Source organism: Neltuma alba, unplaced genomic scaffold, assembly GCF_004799145.2.
Source record: "Neltuma alba isolate B1F8T4 unplaced genomic scaffold, ASM479914v2 tig00011128_pilon, whole genome shotgun sequence".
NCBI lineage: Eukaryota > Viridiplantae > Streptophyta > Magnoliopsida > Fabales > Fabaceae > Neltuma > Neltuma alba.
Genome location: NW_021635864.1, coordinates 395,764 through 417,747, shown reverse-complemented (window position 1 = coordinate 417,747; position 21,984 = coordinate 395,764). Strand labels below are relative to the sequence as shown.

General features: G+C 37.8%; 2 protein-coding genes and 1 pseudogene across 2 annotated transcripts; 1 reads left to right on the top strand and 2 right to left on the bottom strand.

Moving 5' to 3' along the window:
* Positions 1 to 430: 430 nt before the first annotated feature.
* On the bottom strand, positions 431 to 1,956 carry LOC114761637 (transcription factor bHLH85-like). The gene is made up of 5 exons (XM_028951050.1): positions 1,348 to 1,956; positions 995 to 1,249; positions 816 to 881; positions 643 to 708; positions 431 to 529 (listed from the first exon to the last, which is right to left on the bottom strand). The coding sequence occupies exons 1-5, from the start codon at positions 1,954 to 1,956 to the stop codon at positions 431 to 433; spliced, it is 1,095 nt and encodes a 364-aa protein (XP_028806883.1).
* A 5,145-nt stretch (positions 1,957 to 7,101) lies between these two features.
* LOC114761682 (adenine phosphoribosyltransferase 1, chloroplastic-like) lies at positions 7,102 to 12,469 on the bottom strand (annotated as a pseudogene).
* Positions 12,470 to 18,429: 5,960 nt separating this feature from the next.
* Positions 18,430 to 19,532, top strand: LOC114761678 (zinc finger protein ZAT10). The gene is made up of 2 exons (XM_028951101.1): positions 18,430 to 19,306; positions 19,352 to 19,532. The coding sequence occupies exon 1, from the start codon at positions 18,494 to 18,496 to the stop codon at positions 19,298 to 19,300; it is 807 nt and encodes a 268-aa protein (XP_028806934.1). The 5' UTR covers positions 18,430 to 18,493; the 3' UTR covers positions 19,301 to 19,306; positions 19,352 to 19,532.
* Positions 19,533 to 21,984: the final 2,452 nt, after the last annotated feature.

Here is a 21,984-nt window from a genome sequence, read left to right as displayed (position 1 = left end):
TTCTAAATAATCCCATTGTCTTTTTGTTGAGTTGTTCTGGATTTGAACCAGTCAAGAGAAGAATGTTCTCGTGGGGAAGTTGGACGGGATTTAGTTTCAAATGCATCATGCAAAATATGAATACATTTGTTTAATATTGTCATGTTGTTTTGAATTTAAATAAATTTACAATTCTTTGAACAGAAGATTAACAAACCCAAGGCTATGGGCCTATAGTTGCCGTATCATTTAATGGGGTCACAAATGTAAGGAACACACAATGCTTGATCCATAAAAATGTGAGAACTGTCTTCATGGATAAGAGGACAGCAGCATTTATATTAGAATATAACAAGTTAGCCAGAGCATATATATATATATAATATCATTATCATCTTTAATTTTCCTGTTTACTGAAGTAACGTTTCAGGATCACAGGTTTCTTCCATCCTCATGTTGGTGGAGAAACCTTGCGGCTGAGATTCAATCCAATGTCAACTCCATTATAAGCAATTGGAGCGTACATCCACAGGTCATCAGAACTTAAAAGCTGCACACAAATAAATCATCCTCAGCGAACTGGTTTGATGGTATATATATAACTTTTGTTTGTGCAAATATCGAAAAAGTTGTCATTTTTCTGCGATGTATGCCTCTTATTACCTTAATTTGGAGCTGCAAAAATTTCACGTAGTGGACTGCCTCTTCAAGCATTGTGCTTATATCAACCTGAACCACCGTTTGCAAAGTAAATCAGTGATCCTAGTCTTGCATATTACTCCCCAACCCCACCCCCACAACCCAAAAAAGAATAAATTAATATGAAGTGTCATCACCTTTGTTCCGTTTGGAACAAGATTCTGTAGGATTCTCAGTCGTTCATTTATTCTCTCTCTTCTTTTCTGCAAGATTCATAACGAAAATGAGTATTATATACAGAGTATACTGCACGTCCACGCCATCTTGTAAAATGACGGAATACTAAATTTTGACGTGAAAGAAACAAATAAATTACCCTGGCATAAAGGCTCTGGGGATCTGTTGCTGATCCCCTACTGGCCCTGGTTTTCCCATTTGTGTTTTGAGTCACTAGTGATTTAGACTCTGAGGAAGCTCCTCCGCTATTTTCCTGAGAAGCATTATCGTCCTCTAAGCTGTAACTACTACAGCTCAGTCCATGTAATCCTGTATCAGTCTCTTCTGCCCCATAGCCATTCCCTGAAACCTTGTGGTTCTTCTTTAGCTGTGCATTTTTCTTACTCTTTTGAACCTGAATTTGAAAATCACAGTGAGAAAATCTAATCCTGCTTCCAATCTTAATACTATTGAGTGTTGACAAAAATGTATAGGGTCAAATAAAACACTTACATCTCTTGAGAAACGAGGTTTCTTCTTCTGGTTCTCAGATGCTGAAGCCTCCAATTCTGGCACTTCAAACTTCCCTTTCAGGCGCAACTGTTCGGCAACAAAAGCTGTGACCTCAGCTCGACTTTGATTAGAACTCTCCAATTTGTCCCCTATTCTGTCTTCATTAAAGCTAACAGTTTCTTCCACCAAAACATTTTCCGGTGATGGGATGAAAGTGCCAGTGTCTTTCTCATGCATCATGCAAACATTCATGAACATGCAGGCATCATTTGCTAGTGCCTGATTAGGATCACTGAGATAGTAGTTCATATGGCCCGGGTTGGCACCGAAGAAAGCATCGCCACTACAGTTAGTATTGAAACTACTTGCTTGAGGAATAAGCCGCAAATCTGGGTTGGGAGCATCTAAAGAATTAAAAATGTACTCATTTTCCCCAGCTTCAGGAGCAGAGCGAAATGCAGATTCTATTCCGATAAGCATTCGATCACGTTCACCGGGCAGAAGTGAGCTTTGGCCAAGAAATTGTGGCAAGTAATCATGCTCTTCTGAGGCAAAAATTCCTCGAAAGCAACTCATTTCCCCATCAGGGATGACTCCAAGTGGCTCCATTGTTTTCAGTGTACTGAGAAGCCCAAGGAAAATAATGGCTTTTCTTTTGTGGTCTAATACCACTGCCAAGAGAGGTTAAAGGATGCTTGCCATCAACAAAGACTAGAAACACATTTATACCCATTGCCAATAGTGTTAGCATAAGGATTGACTTCATTTGTGAATAATTTTTTTTTTTAATTCATAATCATTGTGCTCGGGTAGGTCCCAGTTCTCTGTAACTGAACATAGGAGTCCACTGTGGGCCCAATACCAGGCAAATGACAACTCAGAGGGATACCAAAGTTCATGGTCATGATAAACTAAAATAATGCAATGCTCCAGTGGCCTTCAGACTTTAAACACCTTAGACTTCTTAAAACTGTCATAAAAAGGACAACGGTGGTCTAATAATAATCATTGAAGGTGACTAACTGTGTGATTAATAAGTATCTTAATTAATGGCCGTAGACGTATAGTTAGAGCTGAGGAGGGAAAAAGCATGCGCGTTTTTGATATTGTCAGAACGTGAAAGTCTTCTCTGAATATAATAAACAGAAAGAATTCTGTTAGCAAATACTAAACAATAGGAAGACATGGGCGGCCACATCGTGGGGGTGAGTCTGACATTCTTTATAGTAATTTAAAGTCCGACAGAGACCGTGGAGTTCGCTCATTGTCTCCTCAGCCTCACATCACAAGCTCTCCCTTTTTGCTGGAACGCCCACAGAATGTACCGGCTACATAATATGTACTGTTATGAGATTAGAATGAAATATCAATGTTGAATGCACAATCATATCCTGGGCTTACAGATTAAACCTGGTTAACCATGTTCGAGTCTCTTTGCTGTAATATCTCAGAGATCATATCATCTAGGCTGCCATATCTACTCACTATTGAATTCACGATAGAGCTTATACAGGCAAGCATAAGAAGTGGGAACCGATTTTTAGTTAGTGAAGGAAAATGAAGGATTCCCCAACCGCCCGCCCAAAAAAAAAAAAATCCCCGGTGACAACCTCATCATCCCAGCCTCTAACGTGCACAGTGCCAGAACAATACAAAGTTGGTGCTGATCATGAAATGGGTAATGCCTTCTGAGTTTATAGAGAGTTTGATCTGCAGAGGAGTGGAACTGTAAAATTATAGATAGCAGAAATAAGCTTTTTACCCCATTTAGTTCTTAAGCTATTGATACCTTCTCAGTTCTTTATCAAATTTTTTTTTTCCCGGTCACTTGTGCTCCTGCCCTATCCCTTCCGAATTCTGTGACAGCAACAATGTACACTTCCACACGGCATTGACATTGCTGGTCGATAACCATTCTCGTAACCTTACAAAGTCAACCTCCAAGTATTTGGTAGGTAGCAGTAAAATGAGATAGCAAAACAGAATAAGTTAATGTTAATGATTCGCACAAGTACACAAGGAGCCAGCAGCGCAATATCTACGACAGAGCAAAGAACCTAGCTGTTATATCTTCGTCTAAGATTAATCCGTCGTCACAAAATTCTCGCGATCCAATAGATTACCAGAACAAAGGCATTGAACACACTGATAACAATCATGTTAGGTATCCTTAGATTCCGCCTATCCTCGCGCGAGCCCCCCCGTACACGCGTCGAAAATGGACTACTTTTCCCCATTTTTTTAAAACCCCATCTCTTCTTCGAAGAAAGTTCATATCGTCTCTTCTGTCCGCACCGGCCATTGCACGACTTTTAGAATTTGAAATGGCCAGAGGAAACGCTATAATCCCAGACGAAAAGAAAGATGAGGTAGAGAATAAAATCTAGAAACTAAATAGGACAAACAGATTGGAGACTCTAAAAATCTGATTTTATTCCTTAATGATAATCTGGTTTATTAATAGTAACTAAATAATTATATGTCTTGGCCTCTCTCGCTCGGGCTTCTTCCGGGTTCGTCTCCGCATGCCTGTAAAGAGGAAAGAACAGGAAAACAAAAGATTGTAACCTTTCAGTGTTAGCAAAGGCTACGACATTGTTCAACCAAAAAGAACGCGTAATTAATTTATTTATTTCTGAATTTTATGCACCATGTAGAGGACACATCATCATTCTAGAAGGAACAGCCTTTAGCATCCGTCACAATTTCTCACTCTTTTCTTACGTTTAATCCTTACATTTCAAAGCAATCAATATATGTCTATATAAATTATTTTTAATAATAAATAAGTATTGTCTGTGTTCCATTTTTTTTCTAAGCATTAACATATTTAACCCCTCTCAATGAAGCCCCCAAAAAAAAAAAACAAAAGCCCTCTGAAGATTTATAAAATGTTCGTACTATCCATGCCTTTTAATCCTGACCTTTTCCGTACTTAACCCGGCTACTAAAGTCAATTCATGTTATGAATAGCAAACCAGGCATGGGGTTGCAAAGCGTGACAATAAATATGACCAGGCCTTGGAGAAAATGCAATCAGGGAACTTCATAATATGAATATATAATAAACAGGGGAATAATATGGGCTAATTAAAATGCCACAGCAGAAGGATGAGACCCCACAAGGTTAAATAATTTGCATATAATAGAGAACACGCCTTATGTGTAGATGTTTAATAAATTACACAGACAAGTGCATGAAAGCATTATAATATGGTCACATATAATTGTTGTGGGATGCATGACAACATAATTGAAAGTACGAGACCTAAGTGACGTGTCCCGGAGGTTTGAAGACTTGTCAATCCATTATGTGAGCAATTGTTTTAAAATTATATATCAGAATATTTAATCCCCACATGGAAGGTGGCAAGTCCATATTATGGAAGTTCAAACAACATCGTGTTTTTAAAGAGTTACGACGAAAATATCTCATACGTAGGTTAATATCAAATTACAATCTCATTATAATTTAGCTGGCAAAACAATCTCATTCTAATTTAAAATCTTTAAATTTAGTATTTATTTTTTGTTGTATTCGAGTATTGAAATTCTTTTAAAAACATATGGTGACAACTAATGTGTGGTCATCAGTTGTACCTTATTTAGGCATTAACAGGAGGCAGTAGGTGTTATTTTTTCTCTTACCTTAGGCTTAGGGGCAAAATTACAGAAAGAGATAAAAAAAAAAAAAAGGATAAATGAAACGCAGCCAGCCATGAGTAGACAGCCCAGTGATGATTCCAGGACAGACAACCACGATTTTATTTTGGGTGAAGATGAAAATTTTTTTACTCAAGAACGTTGGCATCTAAAAATTTTTTTAATACAAATTCATTCTGAAAGTTTAATGTTATAGTAATATTACTTGTTCATGTTAACATAGTTAACAGTTCACGTTACTGTTGTAATGATCAATATTAGTTTTTTAATGGATCAATATGCAACGTTTGTTTCTTAATGGGACAATATGCTATGATTCAATGTTAGTTTCTTAATTGGGCAATATATTATAATTTAAATTTTTGAAGCAAATTTACATCTAAAAACCCTTCTATCAGTGTTCTTGAATAAAAATTTTTGAACCACGTTTGCACCTTAACCATTTTATTTTTACACGTTGAATTTCTGCTTTTTAAAATGATAATTAGACAAAACAATAATTAAAATCCACGACACTAATTGATTCCGTGTGAATTTGATTACAGAGAAAACAATTGGAATGCTCGTGTTACTTAGCTATGGGCAATATAAGGGCCGTTATCTTGTAATTCAGATCATTTACGGTTTAAAAAAATAATGACATGGGTGCATTTGGAGAAAAATCAAAATGTAAACATAAAAAACGTAAGCCTTGTACATAATCATATACAGATACACATACGAGTTATTTTCTAAATACATGATCGAATGATTGGTATTAAGATTTAATTATTAAGTTGATATTAATTCTAAATATAAAACCTATTTATTATATTTATTAATTTTTTAAATTATCCCTATTAATACTTCATGAATCATAATTAAGTAGGAGAGGGAAAGATGATATTAAAGAATATGATTACGATGTTCTAAAAAAATGTCATACTACCTTTGATCTTTAATATAAGAGCTAGATTGATTTTTAATTTGATATCAAATATAAGATTTCAATCCACTTTATTTTTCATATTCATCCAATTTTTTTAAAATAGTCCCTGTAATAACTGTACATATTAAATATTTTATCAAATAGTGGTTTTAACTAATACTCATGATTAGCAAGAGTATTCTAAGAAAAATAACACTTATTTATTTCAAATAATTAACTTTACTAATTTCTGTAGTCTCCCTAAATTAGTCAACTACATCTTATATTAAAAATTGGAAGTAATATTTCTTACAATTAATTAATTTATCTAATTTTTTTAATTTAGTTAAATAGGTCTTACATAATGATGTAATTTGCCTTTTCCAAAGCACTATACAGTATATATCAGTTTTAAATATTAATAAAATCTATCCTTTTTTATTTATAAAATCTATCCTACGTCTATCTATTTTACACGCACACATTTATGAAAACAAATCAAAAGAAAGCCCACTTTTATAAACCACAACTTAGATCAAACTCTATGCAAATTACTTGGCAAGTTAGCATGAAGAAAAACTGGGAGGAAAGAAAATAAAAAAGAAAAAAAAACTGAAGAGAGGATGTTATCATCCCTCTTCTTTAGATAAGATAGATGAGAGAAAATAGCAACAAAAAAAATCTAAATAATTAAAATATCCTTATCAAGATATATTATATTTAAAGTCAAATCAAATTAAATATTATAATAGAAAAATTATGCAAACAACTCCATCATCAAATAATTTAAAATCAAGTTATTTGGTCTATATATATATATATATATATATATCATATTATTATATTTTAAAACCAAATTATTTAATAAAAATATTGCTTTGATCAAAAAAATAAAAAGTGAATAATGTTTTAAATATAAAGAAAATAAATAAAAAGAGGAAGAGAGAGGAAAGGCAGTCTCAGAAATATTATTTTTCTTCTCAAATCTCTCCATATATGGAGCAAAAATTTGGGAAAAAAAATAAGGTATAAAGCCAATTTCATTTTCTTCCCCATTTTTCCTTCTTCCCACATTTTCCCTCTTATCCAAAAAAAAAAAAACTCATTTCTTTTTATATTTTCCTCTCTAATTTTCTCTCGATCCAAGCAAGGGGTAAATGTGGAGGGTAGTCGCAGTCCCATCGAATGAGATACTGATAACTAATTTATATTCCATACTCAATAATCCATACATCCACGACGCAATTAGCAAAAGCTGAAAGGTCCAACGAGTGCCTTAGGCGTGCCAATGTTCAATGAACTCATTTCAATAAGCCTAACAATTCAATTCCTTCAGCAGCCAAGCCAGACCCAATTCCCCCCTTTTATTTTTCAATACCAAGAGATCTTCAGGGAAAATATGAAGCCTCTAACGAAGCTCCAAGCAAATGAGAACCCAAAACGTCTTTCAACAGCTAAAAGTAAACATCATCTAAACTCTGAATTCAAGCGCCACTAACTAGCACAAACAGTGGCTTCTCCCCCAGCCTTTCTCGTCCCTGAAATCAGTCAGCCAGAGGAAGGAAATTAGTTCGTTATCACAACAAAATTTCACTCTGCAAGCAAGATTTGTGCAAGTTAATTCATCACTCCTAACACTCAACCCTACAGGGGCGAGTTATGGACTAAACAATTTGAAAGGCAATTATGGTAAAAGCTGCCATCCATCGACATTGCCATCCTATCTACAAGAACGCTTTATTCAATACCTTCCAGCACAAAATTATGCGGCAATAATGAACTTTCTTCAAAAATAGAATTCTGTAGACGGACTGACAGTTACAGCCATAAGTGCAACTCTATGGGATAAACTATGAAAACATCAGCAAATTGAAAAGGACGGACATTTGCAGATGTATTGATAACGAGATTAGTATATTCTAGTCAAAGACGCCACAAGAAGGCAGAAGAGAACTAATCACACCCACTAACGATGACTAACGTTACAATTTCTCTCTATTGATTTCATGCCCTCTCAAGAAAAGCAATAGATTACTGTCTCGAAAACTACCATAAATTGTAATGAAATGCTGCAGATGACAAGCCTTGTTTTTACTTTCATGCTTCATATTGCTTGATTTTCTCTAGATATGTAATTTACGAAGATAAATGTTTTTTTTCCAAGAAGGATAGGAAATTACAGAGCAAACCATTTGATCAATTTTAGATACTTTTTCAATCTCTGTGAAACACAAAACAGCTCGACTGCACATAAATTTCCTCTGTAACATGCAACGGTAGAGGCAGGGAAGAAAAGGAAATGAAAGTGAGGTGTAATCATACTAGCTTGTGTGGAAAATATACATTTCAGCTGAGCAAACAACTACTAGCCACGGAAAGATAAACTGTATTTGCATTTATGTGGACATACCTTCAACTCTGGCAACTCAATTACACAAGCACACTCGACCACTTCCACCCCAACGCGTTCTGCAGCAAAGAATAAAAAAGAACTAAGAATGTACCGAACGTGAATGTTAAAGAAGGAAATTGACTAATGACAAAACATGGTTCCACATGAAAAAGTCACTTGTAACGCAAGCATACAGTATTGAGATCAGGTAATAATACACAGAACCCATAGCAATGTCATCAATTGTCTCCATCCTTTTGTGTCTTATGATCTGTCCTTTTCTCCTTAAAAAAGGAATAATGAAAGCTGTGAAACACAGATATCGCTAAGAGTTTGAGGAAAGGCTTCAGCCCAATATTTTCGGTCATTTTCATGAAATTCATCAAACCTGATTATTAGATCAAGTTTTCTTTCTGGGATGTTGACTGTACAATCAGCCAGACCACCCATTAAATACAACAAAAGAGGAAAGTAAAATAACTTGGGTAGGATCCAGCTAAAGCATAGATGAAAATTACTTGAGTAATAACAACATCTATATAAGAAAATAAAATCTAAAAGGAGCCAACTATTGACGAACCACAAATAGATTGTCTCATTTCAAGCTCAAGATAATCCGTTTTTCATTCTTTTCTCTATACATTTCATTGGCTTCCCTGAAATTTTGTTTTCATTATTTCAACATTTCCTCAAATATTTTAATAAGATTGGAATGTTAGAAAGATAAACAAAATTTTCAAGAAATTTTTAAGTTGTTATATCTCCTACACATCAGGAAAAAGATGTCTAGTTTCTCTTAAAAAAATGCATAATGATGAGTTAATATCATGCTTTTGCAGCTCAAGGGAAACTTTAGGTCTCGATCAAATACCAAGTAGTTTGATTGCGGCACATAAGGTGCCTCCAGTCGCAATAAGATCATCAATGACTAAGGCTCGTTCTCCTGCCTCTACGGCCCCAACATGCATCTCCATTTTGTCAGTTCCATATTCTAAAGAATACTCTTCTGAGATAACCTCCCCTGAAAGAATCAAAACACAATCATTAAAGCTCTTATCTGTCACATGACACTCAGGCGCGTTATTAAGTAAATGAAAGTTAACACAGTGAAGTAGCACATAACTTAGAAGACCGTAGAAAACATAGATTCAAATATTTATAGCCATAAATAACAATAAACCAGCAATAAGGTCACAGAAAATGGTGTTTTGAGACATGCACTCAAATTCTTGAAGTTTCATCCTTCCATACTCACGTTAAAGTCACTTCAGCTCCAAGCAGACCTTTTATAACTGCACTATTAACAAGCTGGAGCCTTTTTTTTTCCCCTTTTTTTTTTGGGGGGGGGGGGGAGGCGCACAAGATATGCAAGTGGCCTACCTACTGCAAGCGAATGGTTAATGCAAGAAGTAATCTTCAACAAATTTGTCCTGCTCACAGATACCACGCAGCTAAAGGATCAAAATCCTCCCCGTATCTTTCTTATGATTTTTTCCTGCTCAGTCTCTTAGTTTTAGATTTTCTTACTAGAAAGAAAACTGAAGGTAGACAAGAAGTCCTTCACGCAAGAGATGTAACATTATGAACCAACATATGATATTTGCTCATCTGATCTAGTAAATATTGATACAGCTTAATTATAACAGCAAATTTAGGAAACTATGCGGTATACTAGTTATTTACTAGAGGTAAAAGATCACCTAGCAAGATCTCTCAGCAAAGTAGGAATTTTCCCAAACTTGAATGTGGTACTTTCTATAGAATAATGCAAAATTATACCTGGTAATTTATTGGGTTTTCTCATGGGCACGAATTTTGCCCCAATAGCTAATGCAATGGGAGGGCCAAATATAAAGCCTCTTGCTTCAACACCTACATTATGCCATCAATGCAATTGTCAGGCACAACGGATAGTTTATTTCAAGACTATAAAGCAGCTGTAATGAAAAAAAAATCCATGTAAGATTCTGATAACTTGTAGGGATCGGTAAGGACGTATGCCTTTGCTTTCTTCTAATAATGGAAGCAGAAGTTGACCTAGTGGCATGTAATTGGGCTAACACCATGTACAGATTATTGATTCAATGCAATTTTCAATTGCACAGGTGGCTCAATTTTAATACTTCCACAGATAATGGACACTGTCGTCATTGTTTCAGAAACCAAAAAAAAAAAGGAAAAGGATAACAGCATGCTCATTAAGACCCCAAAAAAAAAAAAAATGCCATGCTCACACAGCCCCACCACACTTGTGTCTGACAAACTCGTGTAAATAATATCATGAACTAAAAATAAACCCTAGAAACTTTTTAGATTTTGTCATGTCATAATGAGCATATCAATGCTTTTACTTCTCAGTTCTGCAAATGGACACAACACAGACAGGAAATGGTTGACTATAAGGGGTAGTGGAGATCTTCATTCTCAATAAAAGGAAGGGGGAAAAAAAAAAAGATTTCTACACAGCTTTGTTCTTCTCCTTCTACTTAGATCGGCCAGAGTTCTCAATGCGTGCCGTATTTAACTGAAAAGGAGCTTTAGGAGATATAAGGACAAGGCAGCGTATACCGATATAAAAGGCTATAAGTTGACATCATTATGATAAAGATTTATGCATTCCTTGAGCAATCTTCAATCTCAAAGGAAAGGAACTTTGCTATTTCAATTTCAGCTCCGGGACGGGGGGCGCTTTAAAGACAGAAAAATGTATCCACGTAGACTAAACGTACAAGGGTAAGATAAGCCAATTAAACAGCAATATTTGGAAAAATATTTGCAGAAATACCTGCCACCACAGAGATATTTTTATCGCGATATCTCTCCACAAACATATCAATCGTGTCTTTGAATGCCTTGTATCAAGAAGCAAGGTGTTATATCTTGAAACATAATCCCTGACCAAATCAAGAGTACAAAGTTAAAACCCACAAAGTTTGCGTCTTTTAATCTAAAACTAAAAATCTGAGAAAGGTAAAATGCAACGTCATCATGTATAAAATAATGCCGAAACTATTAAAACAGAAAAATAACTAGTAGGTTATTTAAAGTAAAAAACATATCAATCGTGTCTTTGAATGCCTTTGTATCAAGAAGCAAGGTTGTTATATCTTGAAACATAATCCCTGACCAATCAAGAGTACAAAGTTTAAAACCCACAAAGTTTGCGTCTTTAATCTAAAACTAAAATCTGAGAAAGGTAAAATGCAACGTCATCATGTATAAAATAATGCCGAAAACTATTAAAACAGAAAAATAACTAGTAGGTTATTTAAAGTAAAACCCCCCTGGCTTGGGGAAGTTTGGGATGACACGGATTGCAGAGGAGATTTTTGCTATACGAGGGTCTTGGCCATCCTTCACAGCCATCTGTGGAATTTGTACAGAGTCACCCGCTGCTCAACAACGATCAGTCAGACAAAATGAGGTACGCGCGGATTCGTTAAAAGTAAAAGAAAGGGGAAAAGGGAGCGGGTTCGGTAAGGATACATACAAGAGATGTTAAAAATAAAATAAAATCCAATTATTAAACCACCCCATCACTTGTATTCCCAGCTTCACTAGGTAAGAAAGAGAAGAATGTTGGTTAATGAACACTACAAAATGTTTCAGTAAATCAGATTCGACAAGAGAGTGTAGCGAAGGTATTTGTGGGGTTGCACATATCAGCGGTAAAGGTGAGAAATTACCAGGAGAACGCAAACTTGCGGGGGCAAGAGATGTTAAAAATAAAATAAAATCCAATTATTAAACCACCCCATCACTTGTATTCCGAGCTTCACTAGGTAAGAAAGAGAAGAATGGTGGTTAATGAACACTACAAAATGTTTCAGTAAATCAGATTCGACAAAGAGAGTGTAGCGAAGGTTATTTGTGGGGTTTGCACATATCAGCGGTAAAAGTGGAGAATTACCAGGAGAACGCAAACTTGCGGGGGCAGATCGATCAGTGTGGAGAGGGTTCCCCGGTAAGAATGACGATGACGGATTGGAGATCCTTAGAAACCGAGGTTGGAGGCGAAGAGAAGAGGGTAGTGTGCTAGTAAAAGACGGAAAACGAATTCAACGAGCGCACTAGGGAAGTTGATTGCATTCTATCTTTAAAAATATGATGAATGACATGGATTATAAATGGAGAAAAAGGATCGATATCAATTCGTAGCTTTGGATTACAGATCTGCTTACTTTATTAAAAGTCTCGTAATTTCATTATTACAAGATCAACGGGGTCCAAGTGCTGGATCTTTCGTCCAACGCTTGATCAAAGGCAAGGGCATTTGGTCCACCAGAGCGGCTGCAGGACTGCAGCTGCAAGCCTCCATTCGTGATTCATGCATTTTTTCTGCTTCAGCCTCCTTTCGTGATTCATATTCTCATGCCCTGTTCATTTATATCGGAAGCTTACACAAATACTTCTGTTTTTTAATTTAATGCAATTGTGACACCAAAATTGATAATTTTTTTTTGTCTGAAAAAAATTGTAAATTGGCTCACTCATTGCACAAAGGAAAAAATTAATTAAATCGCATTTGGCCTTAAACTTGAAATAATTTTCCCATAAAAGCGTTGTATGTACATTTTATATCTGTATAATAACGATAGTGTTTATTATTTCTAAAATGAAACGATGGTATTTGTGGTTAAGCACCCAAATAGTGACCCCATGGTAATTCACTTTTGGTCAGAAAGGAACTGTAGCTTTTGTGCACTGTGGTCAGTGAGATCTGAGAGGAACATAAACTCCGACGTTCCTGACCTGAAATTGTCCGTAGGGACTAAGTCTCAGTCCTCTTGAAAGCCTATTGGGTCCGTATCTTAAAGTTACTTTTTGTTTTCTTTGATTTTTCATTTGGGCTGGGTTGGCCTTTTTGTTGCTGTTTGTACTTTTTCGGTTCTTGGGTGAATGAACTCATTTGTCCGAGAAGCTGGGGGGAAAACTGGTGGTCGGACCTCAGATATATCCAGGAACTGGACTCAGTTGCAGTGAAAGCAATTGTTTCAAAAAATCAGTTGGTTGGAGTTCCTACTTCTGACTGTCTCATCCAATTTTCTTTTAAGAATTAATCCCCATCCTTAATGTAATATTTACTCAATTATTTAAGTAAATTAAAAGGATTAAATAATGATTTAATTCTAAAATATGAAACAATCTCCTTAAACTTTCTTCATGTAACATTGAATTATATGACAATAGTTTATAGGATGGATAAATTAGTGTCAAAAAATGGTAAAAATGTAAGATAAAATGGATAAAATGAAAATCAACTCACCGGCTATTTCCTATACATCTAGGACCAATATTTGGTATTGTTCATCTGCATCATCTGCATTCGAATGATTATATCTTTTCCCTTCTTTTTCCCCTCTTCAAACACTTTTTATTATTCAAGTTATTTATTCACGATTAAAAAAAAAAACAGGTTTTGCCATTTCCTTTGTTCCGGAGGGGGGGGTGGAGAGCATCAGTGATGAAACCAAATGGAACCCTGAGGAGGGGTTGCTGCAGGTGACCCGCGGCCCCTATTTATATTACATATTCCTTTCAATTTTCAAGCTTCAAACTTGCAAGTCACGTAATTCCCGCTAATACCCCTTTCCCTCCACTTGTTTCTTGTCACCTTCTTATATATACACACACATATCGCAATGCGTCACCTGATTTTTTCCCCTCTTTGTTATCCATATTTAATTTAAGTTTAGTTTCGGTTATCAATACTTGTTCACCTGCCAATCTGCCATTCCCCCAGCTGAAAGGCTCTTTTAGACGAATCCCACGATTTTAATTCCCCTTTCATTTGGTCTGGTCACCTACATCATAACGCATTCCTGGCATAGCGACCCCTGATCAGTCGATTTTATTTATTCTTATTTTTTTTTTAAATTTAATTTTAGCGAGGGTCATGGATCCAAATTAAAACCCATGAGCAAAACCGAAGCTTGTTTGGGACCCAATATTCCATATTATTGGGCAGTCTGAGTCAGTATTCCTTTTCGGCTGCGGGGCATTCTAAAACAACCACAAATCCTGTTGTTGTTGTTGTTATTATGAAATGACATATTTATCACGTGCTTCTCTTGGCTCTCACTAGTCACCAAGGTCCTGTACACTTATTCTTATTTTTTTTTTAAATTAATTTTAGCGAGGGTCATGGATCCAATTAAAACCCATGAGCAAAACCGAAGCTTGTTGGGACCCAATATTCCATATTATTGGGCAGTCTGAGTCAGTATTCCTTTTCGGCTGCGGGGCATTCTAAAACAACCACAAATCCTGTTGTTGTTGTTGTTATTATGGAAATGACATATTTATCACGTGCTTCTCTTGGCTCTCACTAGTCACCAAGGTCCTGTACACTTCCCATTCGTCTCCCACCTAATCCACCTTCCTCACTCTGTACTATCAATAAAGCTCAGACATCAGACGTTAATTGCGCATTAATCCTTTGACAGCTAAATTTTCCTATAAAAAAATTAATTATCAATTTACAAGACTTGAACCGTGTTGGACGGGGCGCGCGAGACCCATGTGATAATAGTTCCCACAAAAATAACATTTAAATTATTAAATTGTAAATAAATTTTTTTTTATAAAAATATGTTGTTATTTGCAAATCCAATATTTTGTTACTAATTCTGATTTTAAATTTAATAATTTCAAGTTTTTTGATGAACTTTTGTCTAATAATATTCTTCTAATCCTAAATATAAAACTCTTATATATACTATATAAGAATTTTATATTAAGATCGGAGAAGTAATAAAAAATTAGAATGATGAATGGGGTGATATGCAATTGATGAAAAACAAGAAATGGGGGTTGCTTGGGGCGGAAGAGATGGAAAGGGTACATATGCTTTACAGAGTGGGAAAGCCGCGAGAGTCCCAAGTTGGGATCTGGACACCAGCTTTCAAGCCGCGTTACGCCGCCTGCCTTCTACGGGATGGTGCTGCACTCGGCAGGTAACTTTTATTATTATTATTTACAATTTCAAAATTAGTATGCACGGTGGACTAGTAGAGGGGCATTCCATGGTTTTCACCGAAGTTCAGGTCATTATTGCACCGTATAAGTAGGAGCTAAGACAGGACATGCTGGGGATTACTATAGGGATATAGCTCTGTGTACTCATCTTGATGTGCCTAATGATTGGCAATACAATAATTCTGCAATTATTATTAAAGATGCTGACGCAGCTTAGCCCCTAAAATAATCTCTGAGAAAGAGGCTCACAAAACTTCATCCGTTGATGGTCATCGGTTCCGCACATGAAATGCTAAACGCAAGAAATCAAAATGATAATGTTAAACCAAAAAAGGGCGGAAAACATAGATTAATTTTATTTGATATAATAATTTTTTATTTCATCAAATGGATAGGAACGCACCATTACAAAAAAAAAAAAAAAAGGTTTACATTTTTTTGTCCGCGTTAGTAGTCCGCTCTATTTCATCCTATATTCCTAAGCTATCTGAGTCGGTGACAGCAGGGGACCAAGAAAAATCAAAAATAGGAATAACCCACAGAGTCTGACGCAGAACTTTCTCTTTCACCGTCACAGCTCACAACTGTCCATGTAGCTCGGGGCCGGAAAGAGACACGTGAACTGGGCGTCTCTTGCCAGGCACCTACATAAAATGGAACCCCAACGCATTTACACTGAGAATTATAACCCATAATGTTACGATTTCTTACAGCACATTAATTTGATTTATTCAAGAAATGGAGCAGCACTACTCGATCCTGTTTTGTGTTTCGCCATGCGGCCTACATGTGCACGCTTGAATCAATCACATTAATTCGCCTATTTAAGAAATGTTAATTGTGCACCAGTTTGATGTTTTTTTATTAGACAGTAGTTGACCACCTCCAATTCTAAATATAATACCTGATTTATACTTGATGATATAATTTACACTACAAACTAAATTTATATTTAGAATCGAAATGGCATCGTTGTTTCCTGGAAAACCCAATCCCTTCGCTGCAGCGATATTTATTATATTTGAACGAGGTGAGCTTAAATTCGGTATTCACAAGAAGGAACAGAAAAGGGGACATGGGTGTGTGCACAAGACGAGGCTGAAAAACCGGGACAGTAACAGAAAGAGGAAGAGTGAGGAGATTGATTTATAAGGAGGCGCACGTGTGGGGTGTTCGGATTGAACCGGATGCTTCGCGTAGATTTCCAGACAGCCGACTCATGACTCTACACAACCCCAGACCCCGCAATCTTGTGGGACGTGTCTCACAGATCCGCCACTTCAATTCATCCAAATTCAATTCCATTTTGCCCTTTACAGAGTTTGGATGAGTAATAAAGTGCATCCACGTGTGTTATTTCACTCCAAGCCACTCGTCAATCCCAACTTCTCCTTTCCGTCACGCCCCCGAATTTTCCCTCCCTTTTTCCGCTGCATTCCCCGCCACATTCTATCAACTTCTTCTTCACACAATGTCCTCTATTAGGTTATTTATTAGCCAGCTAACTTTGATCTCCATTTTAACTACAAGCTTCCTTGCATACGTTTAAGACCTGTTTACATATCCCATAGATTTAAAGTGCGCGCAGTCAGATAGGAACGACAACTTTTCAAATCCTTTTTTTTTTTTTTTTGCCGTTAGATCGGAGTTACGTGAGAGTTTGTCCGAGCATATATTTGACTGCGATTGGTTAAAATTCAACCATACATCCTTGCCCAGAAACTCCGCTCACTTAATTGTTTAATAACGTCTCCGTCTCTTAGATCCAATTTTTTGAATTACTTTGTTTCTATTTATAAAATTTCTTTTGTGTTTGTCTAATAATAAATTTATTTTTATCCATTTTATCCTTGATTAATATACTCTATCTCATTATCTTTTTTTTTATGCATTCTCTCTTTTTTTTTCCTCACTCACACCTATCCACTTTTAAATACGAGTATATTTGAAAAAAATACATTTCCAACATATTTATTATTTCTAACTAATTTTAACAGTTTTTTAAACTACGTAATATACTTAAATGAATCTAATAATAAAGAATATAAGAGTATTACGGTCTTATTTTCCCTTATCTACACAGTAGTAAACGCAAAATTAAAAACGAACTCGGAGGATGTAAATGATTTGGAGCGCACTCATTATTTAGTTGGTTATGGCACCTATCTCAATTTTAGAGTAACATCCGATCAGTTGGCGTGAAAAGGGAATGAATGTCACGGGAAACAAGACAATATAATGTAAATTAATTCAGGCCAACATTCTGTCTAGAATCATGCAATAATTTTCCATATTTTCTGGAGGGAAGATAAGTGATAATATCATGGCTCCGGTGTTACTGAGAGAAATAAATGCAAGGCGGAACACATCAACTTAGGAAAGCGGGAAAAAATTAAAAAGAAAAAAGAAAAGTGACTCCCCCAAGAAATCCGGGCGGGTTGGTCCGGTGATCTCATATCAAACATAAGCAGTGTATGGAAGCCGACCAAATGGCGGTGTTCCAGAGCCTGACTCATAAATTTGCTGAGATACATGAACGGAGGAGGATTTTCAACTCGTCAAACCTCACTCGGTTTTTTTATAAGGTCGGCCTCTAACCCACACGATAGATATTGACAATAGGGAATAGTCTCAGCCGGCTGCTGCGGACCAGCTCTTTCCATTCAAACCGCCATCTCAATCTCAACATTTACTATTGTAACTCAAGTTCCACAGTAATTCCTCCATAATTAAAAAGCGGGGTCCTTTTTGGTGGATTTTGACCTTAGAACGGGTCTTCGCTTCCGACTCCGCTCGGTCCTCCCTAGTGACTTCTCTCACTGTCACTCCTCCGCAATACAGCGTGACACTTTGTTTGACCGACTTACGGATGGATGCCCTTAGCCACCAAGAAAGCTCTCTCTTTCTGTCTTGTTGCGATGTACCAGTACCCTTTCTGTTAGCCTCCTTTTTATTCGATTTTTATATATATGATTAAATTAAGATGCAATGACTTGCACACCGCGCTTACTTTTCTCACTACTTGGCACGCAACTTCCCCCCCAACTCTCTATTTCTCCTTCTCCTCCCTATAAATCTCCCTCCTCACTCTCATCACTCCAACTCATTCTCCATTCAACTCTAATTATAACCAACCCCTCCTCAACAATCCTCTCCCTCTTCCTCTTAACTTGCCCGTATCAGTTCCGGCTTTGCGGTCAGATCACATGGCCCTGGAAGCTCTCAAGTCCCCTACTGCCGCTCCTCCCTCCTTCCCCTTCGAATTGGACTCCAATCTTCACTCCTTGGAGCCATGGACCAAGCGCAAGCGTTCCAAGCGTTCCCGTCTCGACCATCCTTCCTCATGCACCGCCGAGGAAGAGTATCTCGCTCTCTGCCTCATCATGCTGGCTCGCGGTCGCTCCGCCGTCTCCCCCACCCATCCCACCGACTCCGACCGCCATAGATCCCCCCAGGACAATCTTCCCCCGGCTGTATCTGAGTCGGCTCCACCGTCCGCAACAGATCCAACCACCGCCCCTAAGCTCAGTTACAAATGCTCTGTTTGCGACAGGACTTTCTCCTCTTACCAGGCTCTTGGTGGACATAAGGCCAGTCACAGAAAACTCACTGCAGGCGGCGCTCCCGGGGAAGATCAATCCGCCTCCTCCGCCGTCACAAGTACTTCTGCAAACACCACTGCAACTGCATCCAACGCGGGGGGTAAGTCCCACGAGTGTTCTATCTGCCACAAGTCCTTCCCCACCGGACAGGCCCTGGGAGGTCACAAGCGCTGTCACTATGACGGCGGAGCAGCCGCCGCTGGCGGTGGTAGCAGCGCTGTCACTGCCTCGGAAGGAGTTGGATCCACACATACCGTTAGCCACAGCCACCGTGACTTCGACCTGAACCTTCCCGCTCTGCCCGACTTCTCGGCCAAGTTCTTAACTCCCGGGGACGACGAGGTGGAGAGCCCTTTGCCGGTCAAGAAGCCGCGTCTTTTGATGGCACCCAAAATCGAGGAAGATCACTGAATCAGCATATATTCATATGTTTTGGTTAGAGTCAGATAACTAGGAAGTGACATCAAATTGAATCAAATTCTTAGTTTGTTCTTTTAATTCTTCATTTGTCAGGGCATTTCGGGATTCATTTGTTCCTGTACATACAGTACACGGATCCTATTCACTGGTTAGACTCTGTAGTTTGACATTGGAAATTCAATTCATTTATTTTAATTAAAATTCATTCATTTTTGTCCTTCTATTTCGCACGTCTCTGTTTTCCTTCTCTCCGACGGCTCAGAGTTGTGGATGCGCCGCCTGACCTGCGCCGTGACGAAACACCAGATTCGCGTGAAGGGTGAGGCAAGTCCTGATTCTTATCGACGTTGTTGACGGTTTTTACTGTTAGCACAGAGCGCACAGCTCCCCTCAGTGTCCGCTGTGCACCACCACTTCACGCGAAAAGTGCAGGCTATCTGCCGTTGCTCCCCCCCAAAAAAAGAAAAACGAAAGAAAGAAAAAGATTCGATTGCCTAACTTATGGGTAAATAACTAAAATCAGACAAATACTAAAATAGAAATATCGAGGAGCAGAGCAAATGGAGGATGGTTGGCGTGGATAAGGACGAGGTTTTGGACTTTTTCTGGAGGTTGTGGAAGAGCTAAGACGATGACGAGGACGCGTGGACGATCGATGGGTCTTCCAACGCGGACTCAGTTAATTTTCTAAATTAATGTAAAGTGTCGTGCCGCGTCGTTCAACGGTGTGGTTAGACGGCCAGAGATGCCAAACTACACGGAACGAGTTACAAGGGGGGATGGATCATGGATGTGTTTTGAATGTGTGGGAAAAGGAATTCGAAGTTTTGTTGCTTTGTAATAACATACGTGTCCTTCTTTTCCCCTTCACACTTATCACCAGGCACTTTTCAAATTTACTGTGTGTGGGTTACGGCGTCTTAATTGATAGGCACAGGGCGGCACCCGTCATTTAAGAGGAAGGCAAATCATGGTGTGTTTGGTTGGCAAGGCATGTGCCCAATTTTAGGCCACTTTGTTGTCAATTGCATCAAAACGAAGCATATATTCTTTTGACATGTTCGACTCTGTCCTTTGCGTGTTAATCAAGAACCGGGTTTTTGCTTTTAAATACTCGCGCCTCCTTGTCCACACTTCGTGGTTATCTATCCGGAATTTCACCATAATTTGGACGCCGGCCTCCGTACACGTTTTTGTGGTCCAATTAAAAGAAACTATAAGAAAAGACTGTGTACACGTTTTGTAATTTTAGGTCACGCGTTCCACAATTTCCACTTCCGGAAGGTTTACCCATTCACCCCCTCACATTTCATCCATTTCTGAGTTATTTAAATGGACAACAACATCGGCGTTTTTGTTTCTTTCATCGTGGAGTCATAATTCAAGCCGCGTGTTTAATGAGTCTATTTAGTAAGCAGCCTCTGAGGATATTTTGTCTTTAAATAAATATCAGCCACTCTTGAAGAACTGAGAATCGTGGTTGAGTTTATCAAGGGATGAAACAGAATACGTCAAATGACAATGAAACCCAGTTTACGCCAACAAGAAATAACCAACATACGGTAAAGATGTATGGATACAACCTTAATTATTAATTAAGAATTCAATAATCAACGAAGGCAAACAAAAGCGATTCGATCCCCAGCAGACGGATGACAGCTGCGCCTAAGGTTAGCGTACACAACGAACCGGAAGAACCGACAGCCGGGGAAAGAAGGTAAGAGTGGGCTGAAGAAGATTCTAAGTTCGTAGCTAACACCTAGAAGGAGGGTTGGCATTTATGGACCCCACAGCCACAAGCATGTCCACGTCCGATTCATCATTACAAATGCTTGGCTAATTAACCCAAGTGTGGGAATATCATATGGAATTGTTGTGAGGGCGTCCTAATCCTAATTAGTAGTAAAACAAAGGGCTTGAATTAATGGTCCATTTGTTTACGGCAACTCTAAAAGTAAAATTTAAACAGATCACAAGTTGGTGGGCGGGTGACGAATAATTGGACCAACAAATGGGAATTCCTCCTTTCAGTGAGCTGAACTAAAATTCAGTTCAGCTAACCCACGCGGTGCGCAGTTATGTCCGGGTTCCTCGAATCACCTTGTTGCTTAAGACGGCGCCGTCTATTTAGCGATTAAAGAAGAAGAAAGAAGGGCCAGGACAGAAGTGTGGCCTTGAATGAGCACATAAAGCTCGCATCACATGTCCAATTAGCCTCCGACTCTGTTACGCTTTAGATCTGGGGACTATTTTTCCTTTGGCTTTATTATTACCCTTCTCCCTCTCTATACAAGTAGCTACTATTCTGCAGAAATATTGCATTAGGGATAGAATAACGGACTTTAAGAGCCTTCCCTTTCACGACATTTCAAGTTTATCAAAGAATATTCGTTTATTTTTGCAGCCCTGGCTATGACTCTATCCACACACAACTGACGGCATGGCATTGGTCCTACTGCCATGACGTATATGGTATGTATTCATGATTGTCCGATATCGTCTGAAACAGGTTTCAATAAATTACATGATAAAATCTGTGCGTGAGAGGGGAAGAGGTAAAACTCAAAACATACTATTTTGTGAGTATTATTTGATTGGATTTTCTTTTCTTTTTTGTTATTGTATAATATTGATGATTTGAAGTTTCGCTGTTCTACAATTCTCTTTTGTTAATA

What these genes read in the sequence shown, in the direction of transcription:
- LOC114761637 (XM_028951050.1), bottom strand. Translation starts at nt 1,956, where the DNA reads ATGGAGCCACTTGGAGTCATCCCTGATGGGGAAATGAGTTGCTTTCGA. An exon ending in AACCTCGTTTCTCAAGAGAT is followed by an intron (nt 1,250 to 1,347) that starts GTAAGTGTTTTA and finishes TTTCAAATTCAG; the next exon opens with GTTCAAAAGAGTAAGAAAAA. An exon ending in TTTTGCAGCTCCAAATTAAG is followed by an intron (nt 530 to 642) that starts GTAATAAGAGGC and finishes ATTTGTGTGCAG; the next exon opens with CTTTTAAGTTCTGATGACCT.
- LOC114761678 (XM_028951101.1), top strand. Translation starts at nt 18,494, where the DNA reads ATGGCCCTGGAAGCTCTCAAGTCCCCTACTGCCGCTCCTCCCTCCTTC.